General features: G+C 44.0%; 1 protein-coding gene across 1 annotated transcript; it reads left to right on the top strand.

Annotated features, from left to right (window-relative positions):
- Nucleotides 1–8,993: 8,993 nt before the first annotated feature.
- Nucleotides 8,994–15,874, top strand: LOC309526252 (uncharacterized protein; the record flags this gene model as incomplete). Its single annotated transcript, XM_082212164.1, has 4 exons — nt 8,994–9,069; nt 11,195–11,264; nt 14,266–15,323; nt 15,693–15,874. The coding sequence occupies exons 3-4, from the start codon at nt 14,297–14,299 to the stop codon at nt 15,872–15,874; spliced, it is 1,209 nt and encodes a 402-aa protein (XP_082068290.1). The 5' UTR covers nt 8,994–9,069; nt 11,195–11,264; nt 14,266–14,296.
- Nucleotides 15,875–19,840: the final 3,966 nt, after the last annotated feature.

The following is a 19,840-nucleotide window of genomic DNA, read 5'->3' as shown; positions in this document are numbered from 1 at the left end:
ATATATATAATCTGTTCCAGTAACAAGAAGCCTCTGTTCCAGTAACAAGAAGCCGAAAGCACCAGCCTGAAGATGACGAGTGAGACCTCGTCGAAACGTCGCACAGACACCCCGACTCTTACACGGGAAGACACCCGAAGACACCAAAACCTGCATTCCTGTACCCGTGAAAATCTACGAAAGCAAATATATATATATATATATATATATATATATATATTTCCAGGTTTATACATTTCAATAATTTTACTGTCATTTTAACATTTCGAAACGTGACTTCGTTCCCCCTCTTTCTGAGGTTCCTTGTATTTACCATACTTTTCCATGTATAAGACAATGAATTTTTATTTTAAAATTATGTTTAAAAATAGGGGGCGCGTTACACACGGGGGCGTGTTATACATGTTAAAATATTGTATTTTTTTATATTTTCTGCATATCCAAATTAACTTAATTTGCTCATTTATTTCATCTTCTTTCAATATATACTCTTATAAAACTGCAGGTTATTACAACAAAATCCTGCCAATGTTCTTATCTGTTTACAATTTGTTTGTAAATAATAAACCATTTCCATTCTTTTACAAAAAAAGTTTTTTATCTCGATTTTTGATTTTTCTGGTAAGCTTCACCATTTCTGCATATTCCATAAGTTTTTGTGAGAGAGCCAGTGTGGTGTAGTGGTTAAGAGCGGTGGACTCGTAATCTGGGGAACTGGGTTTGCGTCTCCGCTCCTCCCCATGCAGCTGCTGGGTGAAAGGAGAAAGGAGAATAGTAGCCGCTTTGAGACTCCTTCGGTTAGTGATAAAGTGGGATATCAAATCCAAACTCTTCTTTGTATCCACTCTTCCTTTGTTGGGGTTTCTTCTTCTTTCCATTTTTGGGCAAGTGACATTCTTGCTACTGTAGTCACATACATAAATAATTTTCTATACAGTTTAGGGAGTTGTTTGACATCTGATGGGAGGGTTTCCACAGGGCGGGTGCCACCACCGAGAAGGCCCTCTGCCTGGTTCCCTGTAGCTTTCCTTCCTGCAGGTGTTAACAGAGGAATCCGAGGGCTCCCTTGGGCAAAAAATAAAGACACCAACCAGGACAATTTGGAGCAAAACAGCAGCCCCCCAGGAATGCCCCCCACTCCCTTGGGCAGTAGGTGGGTCAGTGCTGGCAAGGTGTCCTACCCCATTTCACTGTGACGGGTCCTTCGAAGCTGGCGTGCTCCACCTGGCAGGTGTAGACGTCTCCACGTTCTGGATTTGTCTCCAGTATCACCTCAATATTGAAGGTCCAGTCCCCATTCTCATGATCTATGGTCCACACTTTGGGCTCCTCCTTCCCGTTCTTGAACCACTTGATCTCGATCTCCACAGGGAAGAAGCGGCTCACCTTGCAAGTCAGCTGAGTGTTGTGTGGTGAAGATGGATAGCTGTCTGAGCGGGTGATCTTCACCTTGGGCTGGACTGTGGGAGGGAGGCAAGGAAGGTCAGAGATTTAGGGAGGGAGGGACCTAGAGGCTTCAAGGGAGGGAGAGGGGAAGGAGGGATCATCTCCCACTATCCCAGTGGACAGTCCAGTTAATGGGAGTAGCCAGGGTCTCAGCCCTGCGTGAAGCCTCTAGAGGGGTGCCACTGAGACTCCAGCATCTGCTGAGGACCAGAGTGATGCTAATTTGCAAGAGGAAGCAGGAAAACCTGGAAAACGATCATAGAATCATAGAGTTGGAAGAGACCACAAGGGCCATCGAGTCCAACCCCCTGCCAAGCAGGAAACACCATCAGAGCACTCCTGACATATGGTTGTCAAGCCTCTGCTTAAAGACCTCCAAAGTAGGAGACTCCACCACACTCCTTGGCAGCAAATTCCACTGTCGAACAGCTCTTACTGTCAGGAAGTTCTTCCTAATGTTTAGGTGGAATCTTCTTTCTTGTAGTTTGGATCCATTGCTCCGTGTCCGCTTCTCTGGAGCAGCAGAAAACAACCTTTCTCCCTCCTCTATGTGACATCCTTTTATATATTTGAACATGGCTATCATCTCACCCCTTAACCTCCTCTTCTCCAGGCTAAACATGCCCAGCTCCCTTAGCCGTTCCTCATAAGGCATCGTTTCCAGGCCTTTGACCATTTTGGTTGCCCTCCTCTGGACACGTTCCAGTTTGTCAGTGTCCTTCTTGAACTGTGGTGCCCAGAACTGGACACAGTACTCCAGGTGAGGTCTGACCAGAGCAGAATACAGTGGCACTATTACTTCCCTTGATCTAGATGCTATACTCCTATTGATGCAGCCCAGAATTGCATTGGCTTTTTTAGCTGCCACGTCACACTGTTGGCTCATGTCAAGTTTGTGGTCAACCAAGACTCCTAGATCCTTTTTAAATGTATAGAGTGTGGAAAGAGTTACACTGAAAGTGGGGCACTTAGAAGACATCTACGAACTCACACAGGGGAAAGGCCATTTAAATGTATGGAGTGTGGAAAGAGCTTCAATCGAAGTGAAACCCTTAGAATACATCAACAAACTTACACAGGGGTGAACCTTGAATCTGAAAATTTGAAAAGAAGTTAAATACCTGGGAATATGGATTACTCCAAAGAACATCAACCTATTTCAGGACACTTACGTTAAGACGTGGGCAGAGATTAAGAGAAATCTAGAGATATGGAGCAGATTAAACCTATCTTTTTTGGGGAGGATATCCACCATCAAAATGAATGTGCTACCAAAAATACTTTTTTTATTCCAGACAATCCCTGACTGCCTCAAAAACTGGCAGACATATTTCTAGGCATATCTGGCAGGGGAAGAGACCCAGAATTAAACATAAACTCTTAACTGACATTAAAGAAAGGGGGTTCTCCCTGCCGATTTAAAACTATATTACGAGGTGGCCTGCCTTACCTGTATCCGGGATTGGTGCACATTACAACACTCAGTATGGAAGTGAGAGCTGGACCATAAAGAAGGTTGTTTTAAATGCTTTTTATTATATTTTCTTCATCATACACAACCAAAAAGAAAAACACAACCAAAAAGAGACATTAAAAGTTAGACAGAAGAAGGAAAGATAAAGAGAGAAAAGTGAAAGAAAAGAAAAAAACACATACGTTGCATCGACTTCCCTCCCTCCTGATTTCGGGTTTCTATTTTTAATAAAATCATATTACAGCTGGTGTTAGTTTTTAGTTTATAACATCGGAAGAGTTAAATCAAACCTACTGCAGTTGTTGTGTTACCAGAGTTGCCTTCACTATATACCATAAATTTATTCCAATCCTCTTTTAACTTTGTATTTTTTTGATTTCTGATTCTTTGCGTCATTCTTGCCAATTCTATAAAATCATATAATTTCAGTTGCCAATCCTTCACCGTTGGTGTAATTGGGTTTTTCCAGTTTTGGGCGATTAGCATTCTAGCCGCAGCTGTTGCGTATTGGAACAGGGTTTTGTCTTTTTCTGGTATTTCTTTTCCAACCATCCCTAGTAAAAAGGCCTCTGGTTTCTTGGGAAATGTGAGTCTAAATATTTTTTTTAGTTCATCATATATCTGATTCCAAAATTTTTTTATTTCCTCACATGTCCACCACATATGTATAAAATTCCCTTCATTTGTTTTACATCTCCAGCAGGCCTTGTTACCGGTCTTGTACATCCTATTTAATTTTTCTGGTGTTAAATACCATCTGTATATCATCTTTTCTAGATTTTCTCTAATTGCCACACTTGCTGTGAATTTTATTCCCTGATTCCATAGCTTCGACCATTTCTCGTATTCTATGTTGTGTCCCAAGTCTCTAGCCCACTTTACCATAACCTCTTTAGTTTCTACATCTTTTGTATCCTCTTCCAATAAAATATTATACAATTTGGATAATAATTTAGATTTGCTTTCAATTATTTCGATTTGGAATTTTGATTTCTTTTCATTCATTCCTACTTTCTTGTCTTCCGTCCATCTTGCATTGATCTGATGGTACTGTAGCCAACCCTTCAGCTTTCCTTTCAGTTCCTCGTACGGTTTTAATTTCCAATTTTCATGGGAGCGTGTCAATAAATCTTCGTATGTTAAGTTTTTCTCATCCAAATTTGTTTTTTTAACTGATAAAATGTCTATTGGGGACAGCCACCAGGGTGTTCTTGGTTCTAACAGTTTTTTATTTCTTTCCCAAACTTCATATAATGGCCCTCTAATGATATGATTTGAAAAACCCTTATGTGTTTTTCCTTTATTTAGCCAAAGGTAGGCGTGCCAACCCCACCTGTTGTCTACACCTTCAAGTTCCAACAGATCCGTGTTCTCCAAAGTTATCCAATCTTTCACCCAACTTAGGCAGGCAGCTTCATAGTATAATTTTAGGTTGGGTACCGCCATCCCCCCTCTCTCCTTTCGGTCTGTAAGTAGTTTGTATCTGATCCTTGGTCTTTTTCCCTGCCATATAAATCTTGAGAGTACTTTCTGCCAATCTTTAAATATTTTGGTCCCTCTAATGACCGGGATATTCTGAAAAAGGAACAACATCTTGGGGAGAGTGTTCATTTTTATCGCCTCCATCCTACCGAGCCACGAGAGGTTAACTCTGCTCCAAACATCCAGATCTTTTTTAATTTTATTCCAGGTCGTTGTATAATTATCTTCAATTAAATTTATATTTTTAGGTGTAAGCCAAATACCTAAATATTTTACTTTTTTAGTCACTTTAATTCCATGTTGGCTCTCTAAATTTTCTTTTATATCATTTCTCAAATTCTTTGTTAATATTTTGGTCTTTGATTTATTCAGTTTAAATCCTGCTAATCTGCCGTATTCTTCTAATATTTCCAGCGCCTTTTCGATGCTCCCTTGCGGTTCTTCTACGGATAACATCAAGTCATCTGCGTAGGCTTTTAGTTTGAACTCTTTTGATCCTATCTTGATCCCTTTGATCTCCGGTGTTGATCTTATTTTATTTGCCAAAACTTCTAAAACCGTAATGAATAAGAGCGGTGAGAGGGGGCAACCTTGCCTGGTTCCTTTTTCAATTTGAAACGTGTTTGTAAGATTGTTATTTATCACCAGTTTGGCAGATTGGTTTGAATATATTGCCTGTATTCCTCTCAGGAATTCTCCCTCTATCCCGGCTTCTTCCATGGTCTTTAGTAGAAACTGCCACGAGATATTATCGAACGCCTTTTCGGCATCTATGAAAATCAAGGCCGCTGGTATGTTGTTGTTAGTTTCCAGATATTCGATTAGGTTTATAGTGTGTCTCACATTGTCCTTCAGGAATCTATTTGGTAAAAAACCTGCTTGGTCTTTGTGAATTAAGTTCAATAGGCACTTTTTTAATCTATTTGCCATAATATCGGCGTATATTTTGTAATCGTTGTTCAATAGGGATATTGGCCTGTAATTTTTAATACACATTTTATCTACATCCGGTTTTGGAATTAATGTTATGAAAGCTTCCCTCCACGACTCAGGTATTTTCCCTCCTCTCAAGATGTTGTTCATTGTATCACAGAGCACCGATGATAGTTGATTTCCTAAGACTTTATAATATTTGGCCGAAAGGCCATCTGGGCCTGGAGCTTTTCCTGCTTTCATTTTTTTTATAGCATTTTGAACCTCTTCTATGTTAATGGGTTTGTTTAGTTGAAATCTTTCTTCCTCCCCGATGGTCTTTCCTTTGTGTCTTTTTAGATATCTTCCTATTTGCGTTAGGTCCTCTTCCCCCTTCTTATATAATTCTTCATAGAATTCCAGAAATTTCTTTTGTATTTTAATTGGATCTACTATCAGATCTTCCTCTACTTTTATTTTATTTATCATATTCTGTTTCTGTCTTTTTCTCAATTGCCAGGCCAGAAATTTCCCTATTTTGTTCGCTGACTCAAAGTATCTTTGCTTCATTAGTTTGATTTTCCATTCAATTTCTTGACTCGTCAGCATCGAATATTGTGTTTGTAACATTTTTATTGCTCGGATACTTTGTTCATCCTTCGGGTGATCTGTTAATTTTTTCTCATGCTCTCTTAGCTGCTTAAGTATTTCTTCTTTCTTCTGCTGTCTTATCTTCTTCTTGTAGTTGTTTTGCTGAATAAATAGACCTCTTATCACCGCCTTACTAGCGTCCCAGACCACTTCTATGCTTGTTCCTGTATTTAGATTTAAGTTAAAATATTCTTTTAGGGTGGTTTTGGCCTTTTCAATAACATCGTCATTTTCTAATAGGTATTCATTTAATCTCCACCTGAAACTTCCCTGTGTTATCCCTTTAATTTCCAAAGTTGTCATATTATGATCCGAAAATGTTCTTGGGTGAATTTCGCAATTTATTGTTCTTAGGGTAAGTGCTCTCGAGGTCCAGATCTACCAAAAATACTTTTTTTATTCCAGACAATCCCTGACTGCCTCAAAAACTGGCAGACATATTTCTAGGCATATCTGGCAGGGGAAGAGACCCAGAATTAAACATAAACTCTTAACTGACATTAAAGAAAGGGGGTTCTCCCTGCCGATTTAAAACTATATTACGAGGTGGCCTGCCTTACCTGTATCCGGGATTGGTGCACATTACAACACTCAGTATGGAAGTGAGAGCTGGACCATAAAGAAGGTTGATCGCCGAAGAATTGATGCTTTTGAATTATGGTGCTGGAGGAGACTCTTGAGAGTCCCATGGACTGCAAGAAGATCAAACCTCTCCATTCTGAAGGAAATCAGCCCTGAGCGCTCACTGGAAGGACAGATGGTGAAGCTGAGGCTCCAATACTTTGGCCACCTCATGAAAAGAGAAGACTCCCTGGAAAAGACCCTGATGTTGGGAAAGATGGAGGGCACAAGGAGAAGGGGACGACAGAGAATGAGATGGTTGGATGGTGTTCTTGAAGCTACCAGCATGAGTTTGACCAAACTGCGGGAGGCAGTGGAGGACAGGAGTGCCTGGCGTGCTCTGGTCCATGGGGTCACGAAGAGTCGGACACGACTAAACGACTAAACAACAACAAACAACAACAACAACACTCAGACCTACTAGATCTGGAAGGCTATGACAACTGATATGGTTGGTATGCTTACCTAGGATACAATAAAGTAAAGATCCACAAAACTTTCTAAATCATGTTATTAAAAAACCGTTTACATGGTCTGGGCAAAATATAAAGATCTTTTGGAACCTAAAACACCGTGGTGGATATCCCCAATAGAATCATGTGCTATGAAAAAGAAAAATATGAAAGAAAATTGGTCGATATATAAAATATTACTAAAGTATAGAGTATATTGTACGAATAATGTGGTACTGCACTTCCCCATTTTTGGCTACATCAAGGGTGAAGTGTTGAAAGAAAACATGATCTCTGGGGGCATCAGGAAAAAAGGACGTATTTAGGAAAGACTCCGCTCCCAGCTGCACATCTTGCATGAGGGAAAGTGGCACAGCAGAGAGTGGGCACTGCCAGAACCTCTGGCAGCAATGTGCCCGGCGGTGGCACAGGTGTGTGTTAAATGCTTCACTGCAAGCTCATATCCAATTATTCCCCAAATAACAGACACAGGGGAGAAACCATACGGATGAGTGCAATGTGGACAGAGATTTAGGTATGTCCCAATCTTGGAAATCCACCTCTGGGCATTGAGGATGGAAATCCTCTCCCCACCTTTGCAACTGGACTTAAGGCACAGACAGGAAGCATCCTTTGCACCTAATAGGGTCAAGGGAGGGTCCACTTATAAGGAGAGAGTTAACTCTTACCATGCCATCCATGGCACAAACACACCCACAGTCCTTCCTTCATACTGTAACTGAATAATGGAAATAATTTTTCTAATCCTACTTCTGAGACGGGGAAGGAGGGGCTGCAGGTAGCAGGGAAGTCTCCTCGTGAGCCTACTTTCGCTCAGAGGCACCATGTGGGAGTCCCCATTTCCACTCTCCGCTGTGGGGAGAGAGGCGACTTGGGGGGAGGAGGGGGGGCCATTTCCCGACGGAGCCCCAAGAGCAGGAGGCCAAAGGCAGCGCCATCTCTTCCTGTCTCCATCCCAACACAGGCAGGGGCTGCTCTGCGAACGTAGCTCTAGAGGCGCGCGCCTGCGACAAGGAACCCGAAGTGTCTCTAGGGCGGAAGTTTCCAGGGGGGGGGGGCAAAGCGGAAAGTGGGAGGTTTCCCGAAGGGGAGGAGGGGGGTGGGTGGACTGGTTCCCCTCACCCCCCCTTCTCCGCTTTCTATTGCGGGGAAGGAACCCGGAACAGCGAGCAAGGGAGGCGGAGGTCCAGAGAGGACAAAGAGGTAAAGAGGCTGCGTGGGAAAGGGGGCGATTGAGGGGGAAGAGGGAAAGACGGAGACCCCTCCCGGAAACAGAGCCATAGCTATGGGGGTGGGCTAGCCGGGGGGGTTGCTTTTTTGCACCAGGTGGCGCCTCCTGCAGGGCGCCGTTGAGGATGTCTTTGTGGGGACGCAAAGGTCTCCAGTTGGGTCTTTGACTCGGGGGAAATACAGCCTCGTTTCCCCCCTCCCCGCAAAAGAGCCCCTCTCCTGGGCCTCATTAGCAGGGGCTCCGATCCCCGTAATCCTGCTGCGAAGGGGGGGGGCAACACCTGCAGGGATTGCCTGGCAGGATCTCCTTTGGAGCCCCCCCTCCATGTTTCTTTTTCCTGGGGGTCCAGGAGGTGGCCCCCGATCCATGCAATCCAGCTGCCCTCCTCTCCTTTGCAGCAACCTCCCCTCCACACGCGTCTCCTTTCCCCCGGGGGCTCAAGCGATTCTCGGCAGCCCTCCACCCCCTGGGCGCCTTCGCGAGAACGGAAATGTGATGCCCACCAAGGGGGCCCCCCCCCTGGATTTGACCCCAGGACCCAAACATGACGCGCCCCGCTCTCTGCCGTTCCCCGCCTGGCCGGAATCCCTCAAGGCGCAGGAGCGGAGTCCACGAAAGGGTTAAAGGAAGTGAAATAGGCCTGGATAGAGACCCCCCCCTGGATAGAGACCCCCCCTGGATAGAGACCCCCCCTCTCCCGCCTCCCTGCCCGTCTTGGGAGGCCCCTCCGGATGGAGAAGTTGGCGCGCCCGGGAGAGATGCGGCGCAGAGGGCGAGGGGTGAGCGGTGCCAAGGGGGGCTCTGGGCGCAGGGGAGACTGTGGGACGGAGGGAGGAGGGCAGAGGATACTGGGGGGCTGAGGGAGGAATGGCAGCATCCCTGGGGGATAGGAGGTCAGCCGAGCAGAGAGGGAGGGTGAGAGGGAGACTCTTCCTTTTGGAGAGATGTCTCCATCCTTGGGCGCTGGAGGAGGAATCTCCGGTGGTGGGTCTGCCTTGGCTTCTCCCTTCTGCCCACTCTGCCTGATAAGGGGGGGAGGTGTCCACTGATTTTCCTCACCCTTTCCTCCCTGGAAGCTCAGTCCTCTCCCCACTGATCCTCGGCTGCATTGCTGTTATTGTTGTTTAGTCGTGTCCAACTCTATTTGCCAGGAGGTGATGGGACCAGTGGCCATGATCTTGGTTTTTTTGATGTTGAGCTTCAGACCATATTTTGCACTCTCCTCTTTCACCCTCTTAATGTAATTCCTCCTCACTTTCTGCCATCAAGCTCTGTAATTCCTCCTCACTTTCTGCCATCAAGGTTGTGTCATTTGCATATCTGAGGTGGTTGATAATTCTTCCGGCAATCTTAATTCCGGTTTGGGATTCATCCAGCCCAGCCTTTTGCATGATGAATTCTGCATATAAGTTAAATAAGCAGGGAGACAATAAACAGCCTTGTACTCCTTTCCCAATTTTGAACCAATCAGTTGTTCCATATCCAGTTCTAACTGTAGCTTCTTGTCCCACATAGAGATTTCTCAGGAGACAGATGAGGTGATCAGGCACTCCCATTTCTTTAAAAACTTGCCATAGTTGCTGTGGTCGACACAGTCTAAGGCTTTTGCATAGTCAATGAAGTAGAAGTAAATGTCCTTCTGGAGCTCTCTAACTTTCTCCATAATCCAGTGCATGTTTTCAATTTGGTCTCTGGTTCCTCTGCCTCTTCTCAATCCAGCTTGCACTTCTGGGAGTTCTCGGTCCACATACTGCTTGAGCCTTCCTTGTAGAATTTTAAACATAACCTTGCTAGTGTGTGAAATGAGTGCAATTGTGCGGTAGTTGGAGGATTCTTTGGCATGGCCCTTCTTTGGGATTGGGATGCAGACTGTTCTTTTCCAATCCTCTGGCCACTGCTGAGTTTTCCAAATAGTCAAACCCTTGGTCCACCTTGGAGAGGAGAAGAGAGAAAAAGCTGGAAGGTCCTGAGGGGGAGGAGGGAGGAGAAGGCCTTCTCCAAAGCGGCTCTTTGCTTCTGGAAGCCCCTCCCAGGAAGTAGCCAGATACCTCTTCCTCTCTCTCAGGCTCCCATTCTTCTTCTTAAGTGTTTCCACTGCATGGTTAATCGATGGTGGTGGTGCTGATGATGTATATATACCAATCTAGGAATATGGGAGAAGGGTGCTATAGAAAGGCTTTCAGGGTTTATATATAAGTATATCCAGAAGGCATTTCTATTACAGTGGTGCCCCGCAAGACGAAATTAATCTGTTCTGTGGGTGTCTTCATCTTGCAGGGTTTTTCGTCTTGCGGAGCATCGCTATCAAAGGCTTAGCGGATAAGCGGTAATTGACAGATTAGCGGCTATTAGCGGATTAGTGGATGAGCAGCAATTTGCAGATAAGCGGCTTAGCGGCTTTCAGAAAAGGCAAAATAAACGCAAGACCCCCATAATCCGCCCCAGTCTCGGGCATTTCCATGGTAGACAATACCTGTGGCTGGAGGCTCTACACCCAGGGCTGTGCATCTGCAGGCCTGGAATTGCCAGTATTATAGCCAAGGGGTGTGAGATTGCCAAATTTACAGACAGTATGTGAGTGAGAGTTTGTGTTTGGGATGATAGTTTACAGCAACCGTGTAATTTACTCCATCCGTAACTTTTCATGGACCGATATTGCAGTAGGAATTCCAAAATAACTACGCAGAATCTACAAAGAGACTCTCAGGATAATGGAGATTGTGAGTCTTCCTGGTCCACAGTTCACACCCTCAGCCTGCAGCCCACAAATGCTGAGGCCATAATACTTTTATTAGCACTTAATGGGACACCAGCTACTTTGTTATACTTTCTTCAACACATGAATATTATTGAATACTTTTCCAGTGATGTAAATGGCACTTCCGTTTTACTTATTCCACACAGGAGAGAATCTGATCTGCAAGTCTGAGCTCAACTTCTTCCTTGAAACAGAAAAATACAGAGACTTTGAGAGGTATGTCCTTCCTCTTGCCTGGGAGACTGTATCTTTGTAGGTCCCGTTTCAGTTTGTGGGAACATGAGAAATGTCCTGCTGGAGTAGAATCAGGGCCCACCTTGTCCATCATCCTCTTCCCACAAGGACCAGGCAAGGAGAACCCCCCCCCCAGCAGGGCCAACAGCTGTCTCCCCACTCAGGACTCCCAGCCCCTGGGATTCAGATGAATAATTCCTCCGTAGGGGAGGGGGACTAATAGCTGGGAACTGAAGGACTGCTACTGAAATGGTGGGTGGTTCTGAGAAGGTGGATACAAGGCAGCAGCCTCAGGAAGTAAATGGTGCAGGATAAGGGAATGTGTGTAGTTGCTTGGAGTGTATCAGAAGATGTTACACATTACGGAGGAAGGAGGAAACATTACAGATATTTAGCGTTTTCAGAGGAGGAGGAAGATGGAGAAAGTGTGTCCCTCCAGGTGTTGTTCCAGTAGATCTCCCATCATCCCTGGTCGTTGGCCATCCTTGCTTGGGCTGATGGTGCTTTGAGTCCAACCACATCTGGAGGGCCAGAGGTGTCGCACCTCACCATAGATGGTTCCTCTAGGAGCTCAGACTCACTTGGGAGGTCCAGGTGGGTATAGATACCAAGGGTCACAGAGACATGTTTTCAGGGATTATGATTGATACCTAGACTCCAAATCCAAGGTGCCCACAGTAAATGAAGGTTTTGATGATACCCTCAAAGAGGTCTGGTTTATATTCCAGAAGACGGCCAACCAGAGGATAGATCTGAAGGTTCTGAACTGAGTTACAATCGAGATTCTGAGTTACAATTCAGGCTGAGAAATGGAGGCAGGAGTCCTAAATGTCATCTAATGATGGTTTCCCCCCTCAGGCTCTCTTCTGGTGGAAGCATCTCTGACTGCACCTCCTCTCTCAAAAGTCAGATTCTGTCCTTCCACCCCCTTTTGTTGACATCCATCTGCCTCGAGACACAATGTAGAGTCTCCATGAGGTTGAAGTTAAACAGGGGTGTTAGAAGCACAGACGTGACCCCCGCAGAATACAGGGCAGTGTGTGTGGAGGTCCTGGGCTGCCTACACGACAAGGCCATCTTCTCCAGCAGGGTGGCCCCGTTTAAAAATGCAAAAATCCGGACAGAGTTGTTGAGCTTTCTAAAAATACAAATTCTCCCCAAAAGAAGCAGCTTTTGAGCTTTCCTGATGTTTCCCACCATAGAAATCTTCGGAATGTAATGGAGTCTGGCACGCTTCCCTGTGCCCGCTTGACCCTCAAGCTCTCTTCCTGGCTCCAAGCACAGTATCGCAGCAGCGGTTTTGCCTTGTGTGGGTGATAAATCCCAGTCTGTACACAGGCTTTTTGCTTAATCTAAGAAGGCTTTATTATGTACAGAAAAAACATCATAAATTACCCCGGAGATCGGGCGGACATTCTCTCCGGCTCAGCAGCTAAAAGCGGAAGTAACTCACAAAGAAAGATTCCCGTATGTGAACAAAACCAGGCCTCAGGATGTGAGACGTCACACAGAACTGTTTAACCCTGTAAGTTCTGGCTCTCCTCACAAGAAACAGCCGCCTTGCCATACGTCTGGGTGGACCTTTTGCCGATCTTGTGAAAATCCTCCTCGATTCCCAGGGGGGAACAGACCTATGGCAGCCCTACCTTCTCAACCTTCTTGATAAGGTCCAAAGGGAAGCAGAGCAATATTTTTGGCCCCAGCTTGGCCCCAGGAGTTACCGGAAGGAGGCGTACAAGGACTCCATCCAACATCTTGCAATGTATTAGGACCGATAGAAGCTCCATATAAAGCACTCAGGAGTCCAGCTGTATTTCGTTTCCTGCTTGGCAGGGGGTTGGACTCGATGGCCCTTGTGGTCTCTTCCAACTCTATGATTCTATGATTCAAGGAGGGCTTTATTCCAGCTGCAGTCCTGCAGCATCATAAAGTACCACAAATCAGCCTTCCTACATACAGGGGAGAAGCCAGTGTGGAGAAGTCAAGCATACCTCTGTATACTAGCTGGCTATAGACAGGCAGGGCCCCATCTCTTGGGATGCTGACTCGCCACATGAAACTGTGTCAGCATTTCCACTTAGCTTAGTGTTAACTCCTTGATACCCACAACACTCCCAACACAATCATCTTAAGGACTCCACTCCCGATTCGTGTAGGGTTTACTTCTTAGCCTCTTCTTTTCCTGAAGATATTCACGCAAGGCAGCAGAGGTTTAGAGTTTTCCTTCTGCTGCTTGGCCTCCCTTCCCAGGTTGATGAGCCCCTCACTTCCCTCTACGGCACTTGCATAAAACACCTGCTTGACTGTTGGAGTCACTATTGGTCTCGTATGCTCATTGTGCCAGAGCCTGTCATCGCATGCAGTGAAAGTCCCCGACTCACCAAGGGATTGAGACCCATCAATTATCCTCAACTGGTTTAGATGGCCTGTCGAAGCTTTTCCTTGGTTGTGTCTGCTGTTGCATGCTGACAGCGTCTAGGACCCACAGGTGAGAGCTGAGTACAGGTTGGGGATTAATGGTGGACCAATCACCCCAGAAGGAGCCCTATATGTCCCCCACGAGAGGTACTATCCCAGCCCCAACACCCCATGACATAATACTATTAATGTATTTGATATCTCAGGAATAAATTTGTGTCTCCAGCAATAAAACTAACAGCTTATCCCATGAATGAATCAATGCTAAATATCCAAGGCTGAAGTTTCCATTAAGTGCAGTTATATATTGATGTTTAATATCGAGCTTCTTCAGTGTGACACAGATTCCGCTTTGAAATAGAGGAGGTACGTCCAGGAGTGATGCAAATGGAGAAAGGACAGTGAGAGAGGCCTAGGCAGAGAATTTACACTAGGATAGCCCTGTGTCAGGAAACGGGCATGAGATCTGGTGGCACATCATAATTATAAATACTAATTGGGATGACTGCCAATTGAACTTGATGTGTATCATCTTCCTTTGTTCTCTCCCTTGAAACACCAACAGGATTTTGTCTCCCTGCACTCTGAAGCAGACGATGGAGAAGACAGGCAAGAGTTCTGGGGGGCCATCTGTAAATTCAAAAGGAATAACGAAGAAACCATTTGAATGTATAGAGTGTGGAAAGAGCTTCAATCAAAGTGAAACCCTTATAATACATCATCGAACTCACACAGGGGAGAAACCATTTAAATGTTTGCAGTGTGGGAAAACCTTCAGTCGAAGGGGACACTTAAGACTACATCAACGAACTCACACAGGTGAGAAACCATTTGAATGTATAGAGTGTGGAAAGAGCTTCAGTCAAAGGGGAAACCTTACAATACATCAGCGAACTCACACAGGGGAGAAACCATTCAGATGCATGGAGTGTGGAAAGAGCTTCAGTGATAGTTGGAAACTTCGACTACATCATCGAACTCACACAGGGGAGAAACCATTTAAATGTATAGAGTGTGGAAAGAGCTTCTCTAATAGTGGGAAACTTCAACAACATCATCTAACTCACACAGGGGAGAAACCATTTAGATGCATGGAGTGTGGAAAGAGCTTCTCTGATAGTGGGAAACTTCGACGACATACTCTAACTCACTCAGGTGAGAAACCATTTGAATGTATAGAGTGTGGAAAGAGCTTCAGTCAAAGGGGAAACCTTAGAATACATCAGCGAACTCACACAGGGGAGAAACCATTCAGATGCATGGAGTGTGGAAAGAGCTTCAGTGATAGTGGGAAACTTCGACTACATCATCGAACTCACACAGGGGAGAAACCATTTAAATGTATAGAGTGTGGAAAGAGCTTCTCTAATAGTGGGAAACTTCAACAACATCATCTAACTCACACAGGGGAGAAACCATTCAGATGCATGGAGTGTGGAAAGAGCTTCTCTCAAAGTGGGAAACTTCGACAACATAATCTAACTCACACAGGGAAAAAACCATTTAAATGTATAGAGTGTGGAAAGAGCTTCAGTCAAAGTGGACAATATAGACTTCATCAGCGAACTCACACAGGGGAAAAACCATTTAAATGTATAGAGTGTGGAAAGAGCTTCAGTCAAAGTGGACACTATAGAGAACATCAGCGAACTCATACAGGGGAAAAACCATTTAAATGTATAGAGTGTGGAAAGAGCTTCAGTCAAAGTGGACACTATAGAGAACATCAGCGAACTCATACAGGGGGAAACCATTTGAATGTATAGAGTGTGGAAATAGCTTCTCACAGTGGGAAACTTCGACTACATCAATGAACTCACATAGGGGAAAAACCATTCAAATGTATAGAGTGTGGAAAGAGCTTCAGTTGAAGCGGACAATATAGACAACATCAACAAACTCACACAGGGGAAAAACCATTTAAATGTATAGAGTGTGGAAAGAGCTTCAGTCTAAGTGAAACCCTTAGAAAACATCAGCGAACTCACACAGGGGAGAAACCATTTAATTGTATGCAGTGTGGAAAAACCTTCAGTCAAAGGGGACACTTAAGAGAACATCAACGAACTCACACAAGGGAAAACCCATTTGAATGTATAGAGTGTGGAAAGAGCTTCAGTCAAAGTGGACACTGTAAACGACATCAACGAACACACATGGGAAAAACCATTTGAATGTATAGAGTGTGGAATGAGCTTCAGTTGAAGTGAAAACTCTTTGCTATTTGCTGTTTAGTAGCGCTGCAGAGAGCTTGCTGGGGAGACCATGCATTAAAAAGGGACTCAAAAATAACTTAAACAAGGTTTTAATAACAAAAAGAAAAACTCCTTGTACACTAAATACATCAACAACAAACCAGACCCAACCACCGACCCATCCCCCAGGGTAATGAGGGAGCTAGTTGCTGCTCATTATATACTATACCCAAATGCTGACACAGCTTGATTAACACACCTTAGCAGCACCTGCTATGTTTCACAGCTGTAAGACTGGGTCTCGTTATTTGCCCTGGCTCTGACCCTTAAAGACATACACAACTTGTGAAACAATAATGAACCTTCACATTTTAAAGTGACCATTCAACATTTCTCCTGCGGTTCATTATTGTGGAACAAAAACATAAAGCATATTTTGTACATGTCTTTCATGTGTAACCTTTGGAAGAGCTTTAGTAAAAATGTCTGCAATTTGATTGTCACCTGGAACATACTGAAATACAATCATTTCATCAGCAATTAGTTTCTTTACAAACTGTAAACGTAACCTTAAGACTCTAGTGCGCTGCATATTGGTCTCTGAACACAGGATAGCGAGTCCACTCTGGGAATCAAGATAAACGTTTACTGGTAGTGTTACTTGCATCTGTAGGTCGGCAAATACTTGCAGATACCATTCTATATCACAAGTGGCCTGAATGCATGCACATAATTCATTCTCTGTTGTGGAGAGACAAATAATGGTTTGTGTCTGGCACCTCCATTCAAATGGACAACCGTTATAACAAAACACCATACCAGACACACCCCTGCAACTATTTTGTTCCGCTGCATGAGATGCATCACAGAAAATTTCAAAACCTTTGTCAATACTTGTAAACTGCAACCTATAATGTTTGGTATGTTTAAGGTACATTACCACTCTCTTAAGAGCAGAGAAACATTGCGTAGTGGGCTTTTCCACAAATTTTGCCAGAAAGTGAAAAGCATAAGTTATATCTGGTCTTGAGATTCTTTGAATGAAATTTAGCTTGCCTATAGCAGAATGATACAAAGTTTGGTTAGGAAATGGCTTATCTTCACCTGTAAAGGGGAAACCACACACCATAGGCATTTCCTTCCCATTTACATTTTCTAAACATAGCATTTCAACAAGATCATCAGTTTTTGCAGTTTGATGAACCAGGAAAGATCCATTTTTGCCCTTCTCAATTTGCATGGATAAGTAATTTTTAGCTATACCTAATTCCACCACTTGAGCCCGACATCCTGGAGACCCTGAGCCAGACATCCTGTAGAGTGAAGTCAAATGGGCCTTAGAAAGCACTGCAAATAACAAGGCCAATGGAAGTGATGCTATTCCAGCTGAACTATTAACAACAACAACAACAACAACAACAACAACAACAATTTATTATTTATACCCTGCCCATCTGGCTGGGTTTCCCCAGCCACTCTGGGCGGCTTCCAACTGAATATTAAAAACAGTAAAGCATCAAACATTAAAAGGTTCCCTAAAGAGGGCTGCCTTCAGATGACTTTAAAAGTAAAATAGTTGTTTATTGCTTTGACATCTGCTGGGAGGGCATTCCACAGGGCAGGCGCCACTACCGAGAAGGCTCTCTGCCTGGTTCCCTGTAACTTGGCTTCTTGCAATGAGGGAACCGCCAGAAGGCCCTCGGTGCTGGATCTCAGTGTCCGGACTGAACGATGGGGGTGGAGACGCTCCTTCAGGTATACTGGACCGAGGCCGTTTAGGGCTTTAAAGGTCAGCACCAACACTTTTAATTGTGCTCGGAAACGTGCTGGGAGCCAATGCAGATCTCTCAGAACTGGTGTTATCTGGTCCCGGCGGCCACTCCAGTCACCAGTCTAGCTGCCGCATTCTGGATTAATTGCAGTTTCCGGGTCACCTTCAAAGGTAGCCCCACGTAGAGCGTGTTGCGGTAGTCCAAGCGGGAGATAACTAGAGCATTCACCACTCTGGCAAGACAGTCCGCGGGCAGGTAGGGTCTTAGCCTGCGTACCAGATGGAGCTGGTAGACAGCTGCCCTGGACACAGAATCGACCTGTGCCTCCATGGACAGCTGTGAGTCCAAAATGACTCCCAGGCTGCACACCTGGTCCTTCAGGGGCACAGTTACCTCATTCTGGACCAAGGAATCCCCCACACCCACCCACCCCCTGTCCCCCAAAAACAGTACTTCTGTCTTGTCAGGATTCAACCTCAATCTGTTAGCCGCCATCCATCCTCCAACAGCCTCCAGGCACTCACACAGGACCTTCACTGCCTTCACTGGTTCTGATTTAAAGGAGAGGTAATTTTAAAAGATGATGCTGTTAAGGTGCTACACTCAATATGCCAGCAAGTTTGGAAAACTCAGCAGTGGCCTGAGAATTGGAGAACACTCTACATCCCAATCCCAAAGAAGGGCAGTGCCAAAGAATGCTCCAACTACCGCACAATTGCACTCATTTCACACGTGAGCAAGGTTATGCTTAAAATTCTACAAGGCAGGCTCAAGCAGTATGTGGACCGAGAACTCCCAGAAGTGCAAGCTGGATTTAGAAGAGGCAGAGGAACCAGAGACCAAATTGCAAACATGCGCTGGATTATGGAGAAAGCTAGAGAGCTCCAGAAAGACATCTAATTCTGCTTCATTGAATATGCAAAAGCCTTTGTTTTTTTTAATTTCTTTTTATTGAATTTCACTTAAATAACCAAAAGAAAAAACAAAACAACAGTTACAGAAAAAAGAAAGGGAAAAAAGAAAAAAATATCCACACATAACACAAAAATAGCATCAATTTCCGTTACAGTTCCTTGTCTTACTCCTTGAATCTTTATATCTTTAGATATTTAGATCTTTCCTCTACACACGTATTGACCTCCTTCCCTCCCGATTTCGGGCTTCTTGATAAAAATTCTTTCTTTTTTCTGCAGCTAAGAGTTGTTAATGGTTTTCGCATCATAAGATTTATATCAGACCTGCTGTAGTTTTTAAGTTTCTATAGTTTCCTTCAATATATATCATAAATTTATTCCAATCGCTAATAAACTTTGTATTTTTTTAGTTTCTAATTTTTTTGCGTCATTTTTGCTAATTCAACATATTCAAATAATTTTGTTTGCCAATCTCTGACCATTGGGGTATTTGGACTTTTTCAATTTTGTGCAATTAATATTCTAGCCGCTACTGTCGAATATTGGAATACTGTTTTATCTTCTTTTTTAATTTCACCCCCAATTATTCCTAATAGGAAGGCCTCTGGTCTTTTAGGGAAAGTGTATTTAAATATTTTTTTTTACTCGTTATTATCTGATCTTATCAGTAAGTCGTCGTAGTTCAATCTTTCTCCTTCCATATCTGCTTTTTTGGTTGTTAAAATGTCAATTGGTGATAACCACCAGGGCGTCTTCCATTCTAAAGTTTTTTATTTCCCCCCCAAACTTCATATAGTGTCCCTCTAATAATATGACTTGAAAATCCTTTATGTACCTTTTCTTTATTTAGCCACAAGTAGGCGTGCCAACCGAACCTATTGTTGAAACCTTCTAGGTCTAAGAGGTCGGTGTTTTCCAAATTAATCCAATCTTTGATCCAACAAAGGCAGGAGGCCTCGAAGTATAATTTCAAATTTGGCACCGAGAATCCCCCCCTTTCTTTTTGATCTGTGAGTAATTTGAATCTAATTCTTGGTCTTTTCCCTTGCCATATAAATTTCGAAAGAGTTTTCTGCCAATCCTTAAACATTGTGGAACCTCTAATCACAAGGATGTTTTGGAACAAGAATAACATTCTTGGGAGTATGTTCATTTTTATTGCCACCATCCTTCCCGACCACGAAAGTTTCACTCTGTTCCACGTATCTAGATCTTTTTTAATTTCCTTCCATGTTGTCAAGTAATTATCCTGAATTAAG

The sequence above is a fragment of the Podarcis vaucheri genome (assembly GCF_965113315.1).
Source record: "Podarcis vaucheri genome assembly, chromosome: 2".
Lineage (NCBI taxonomy): Eukaryota > Metazoa > Chordata > Lepidosauria > Squamata > Lacertidae > Podarcis > Podarcis vaucheri.
Note: the sequence above shows the minus strand (reverse complement) of the source record. Positions and strands in the feature narration are given on the sequence as shown.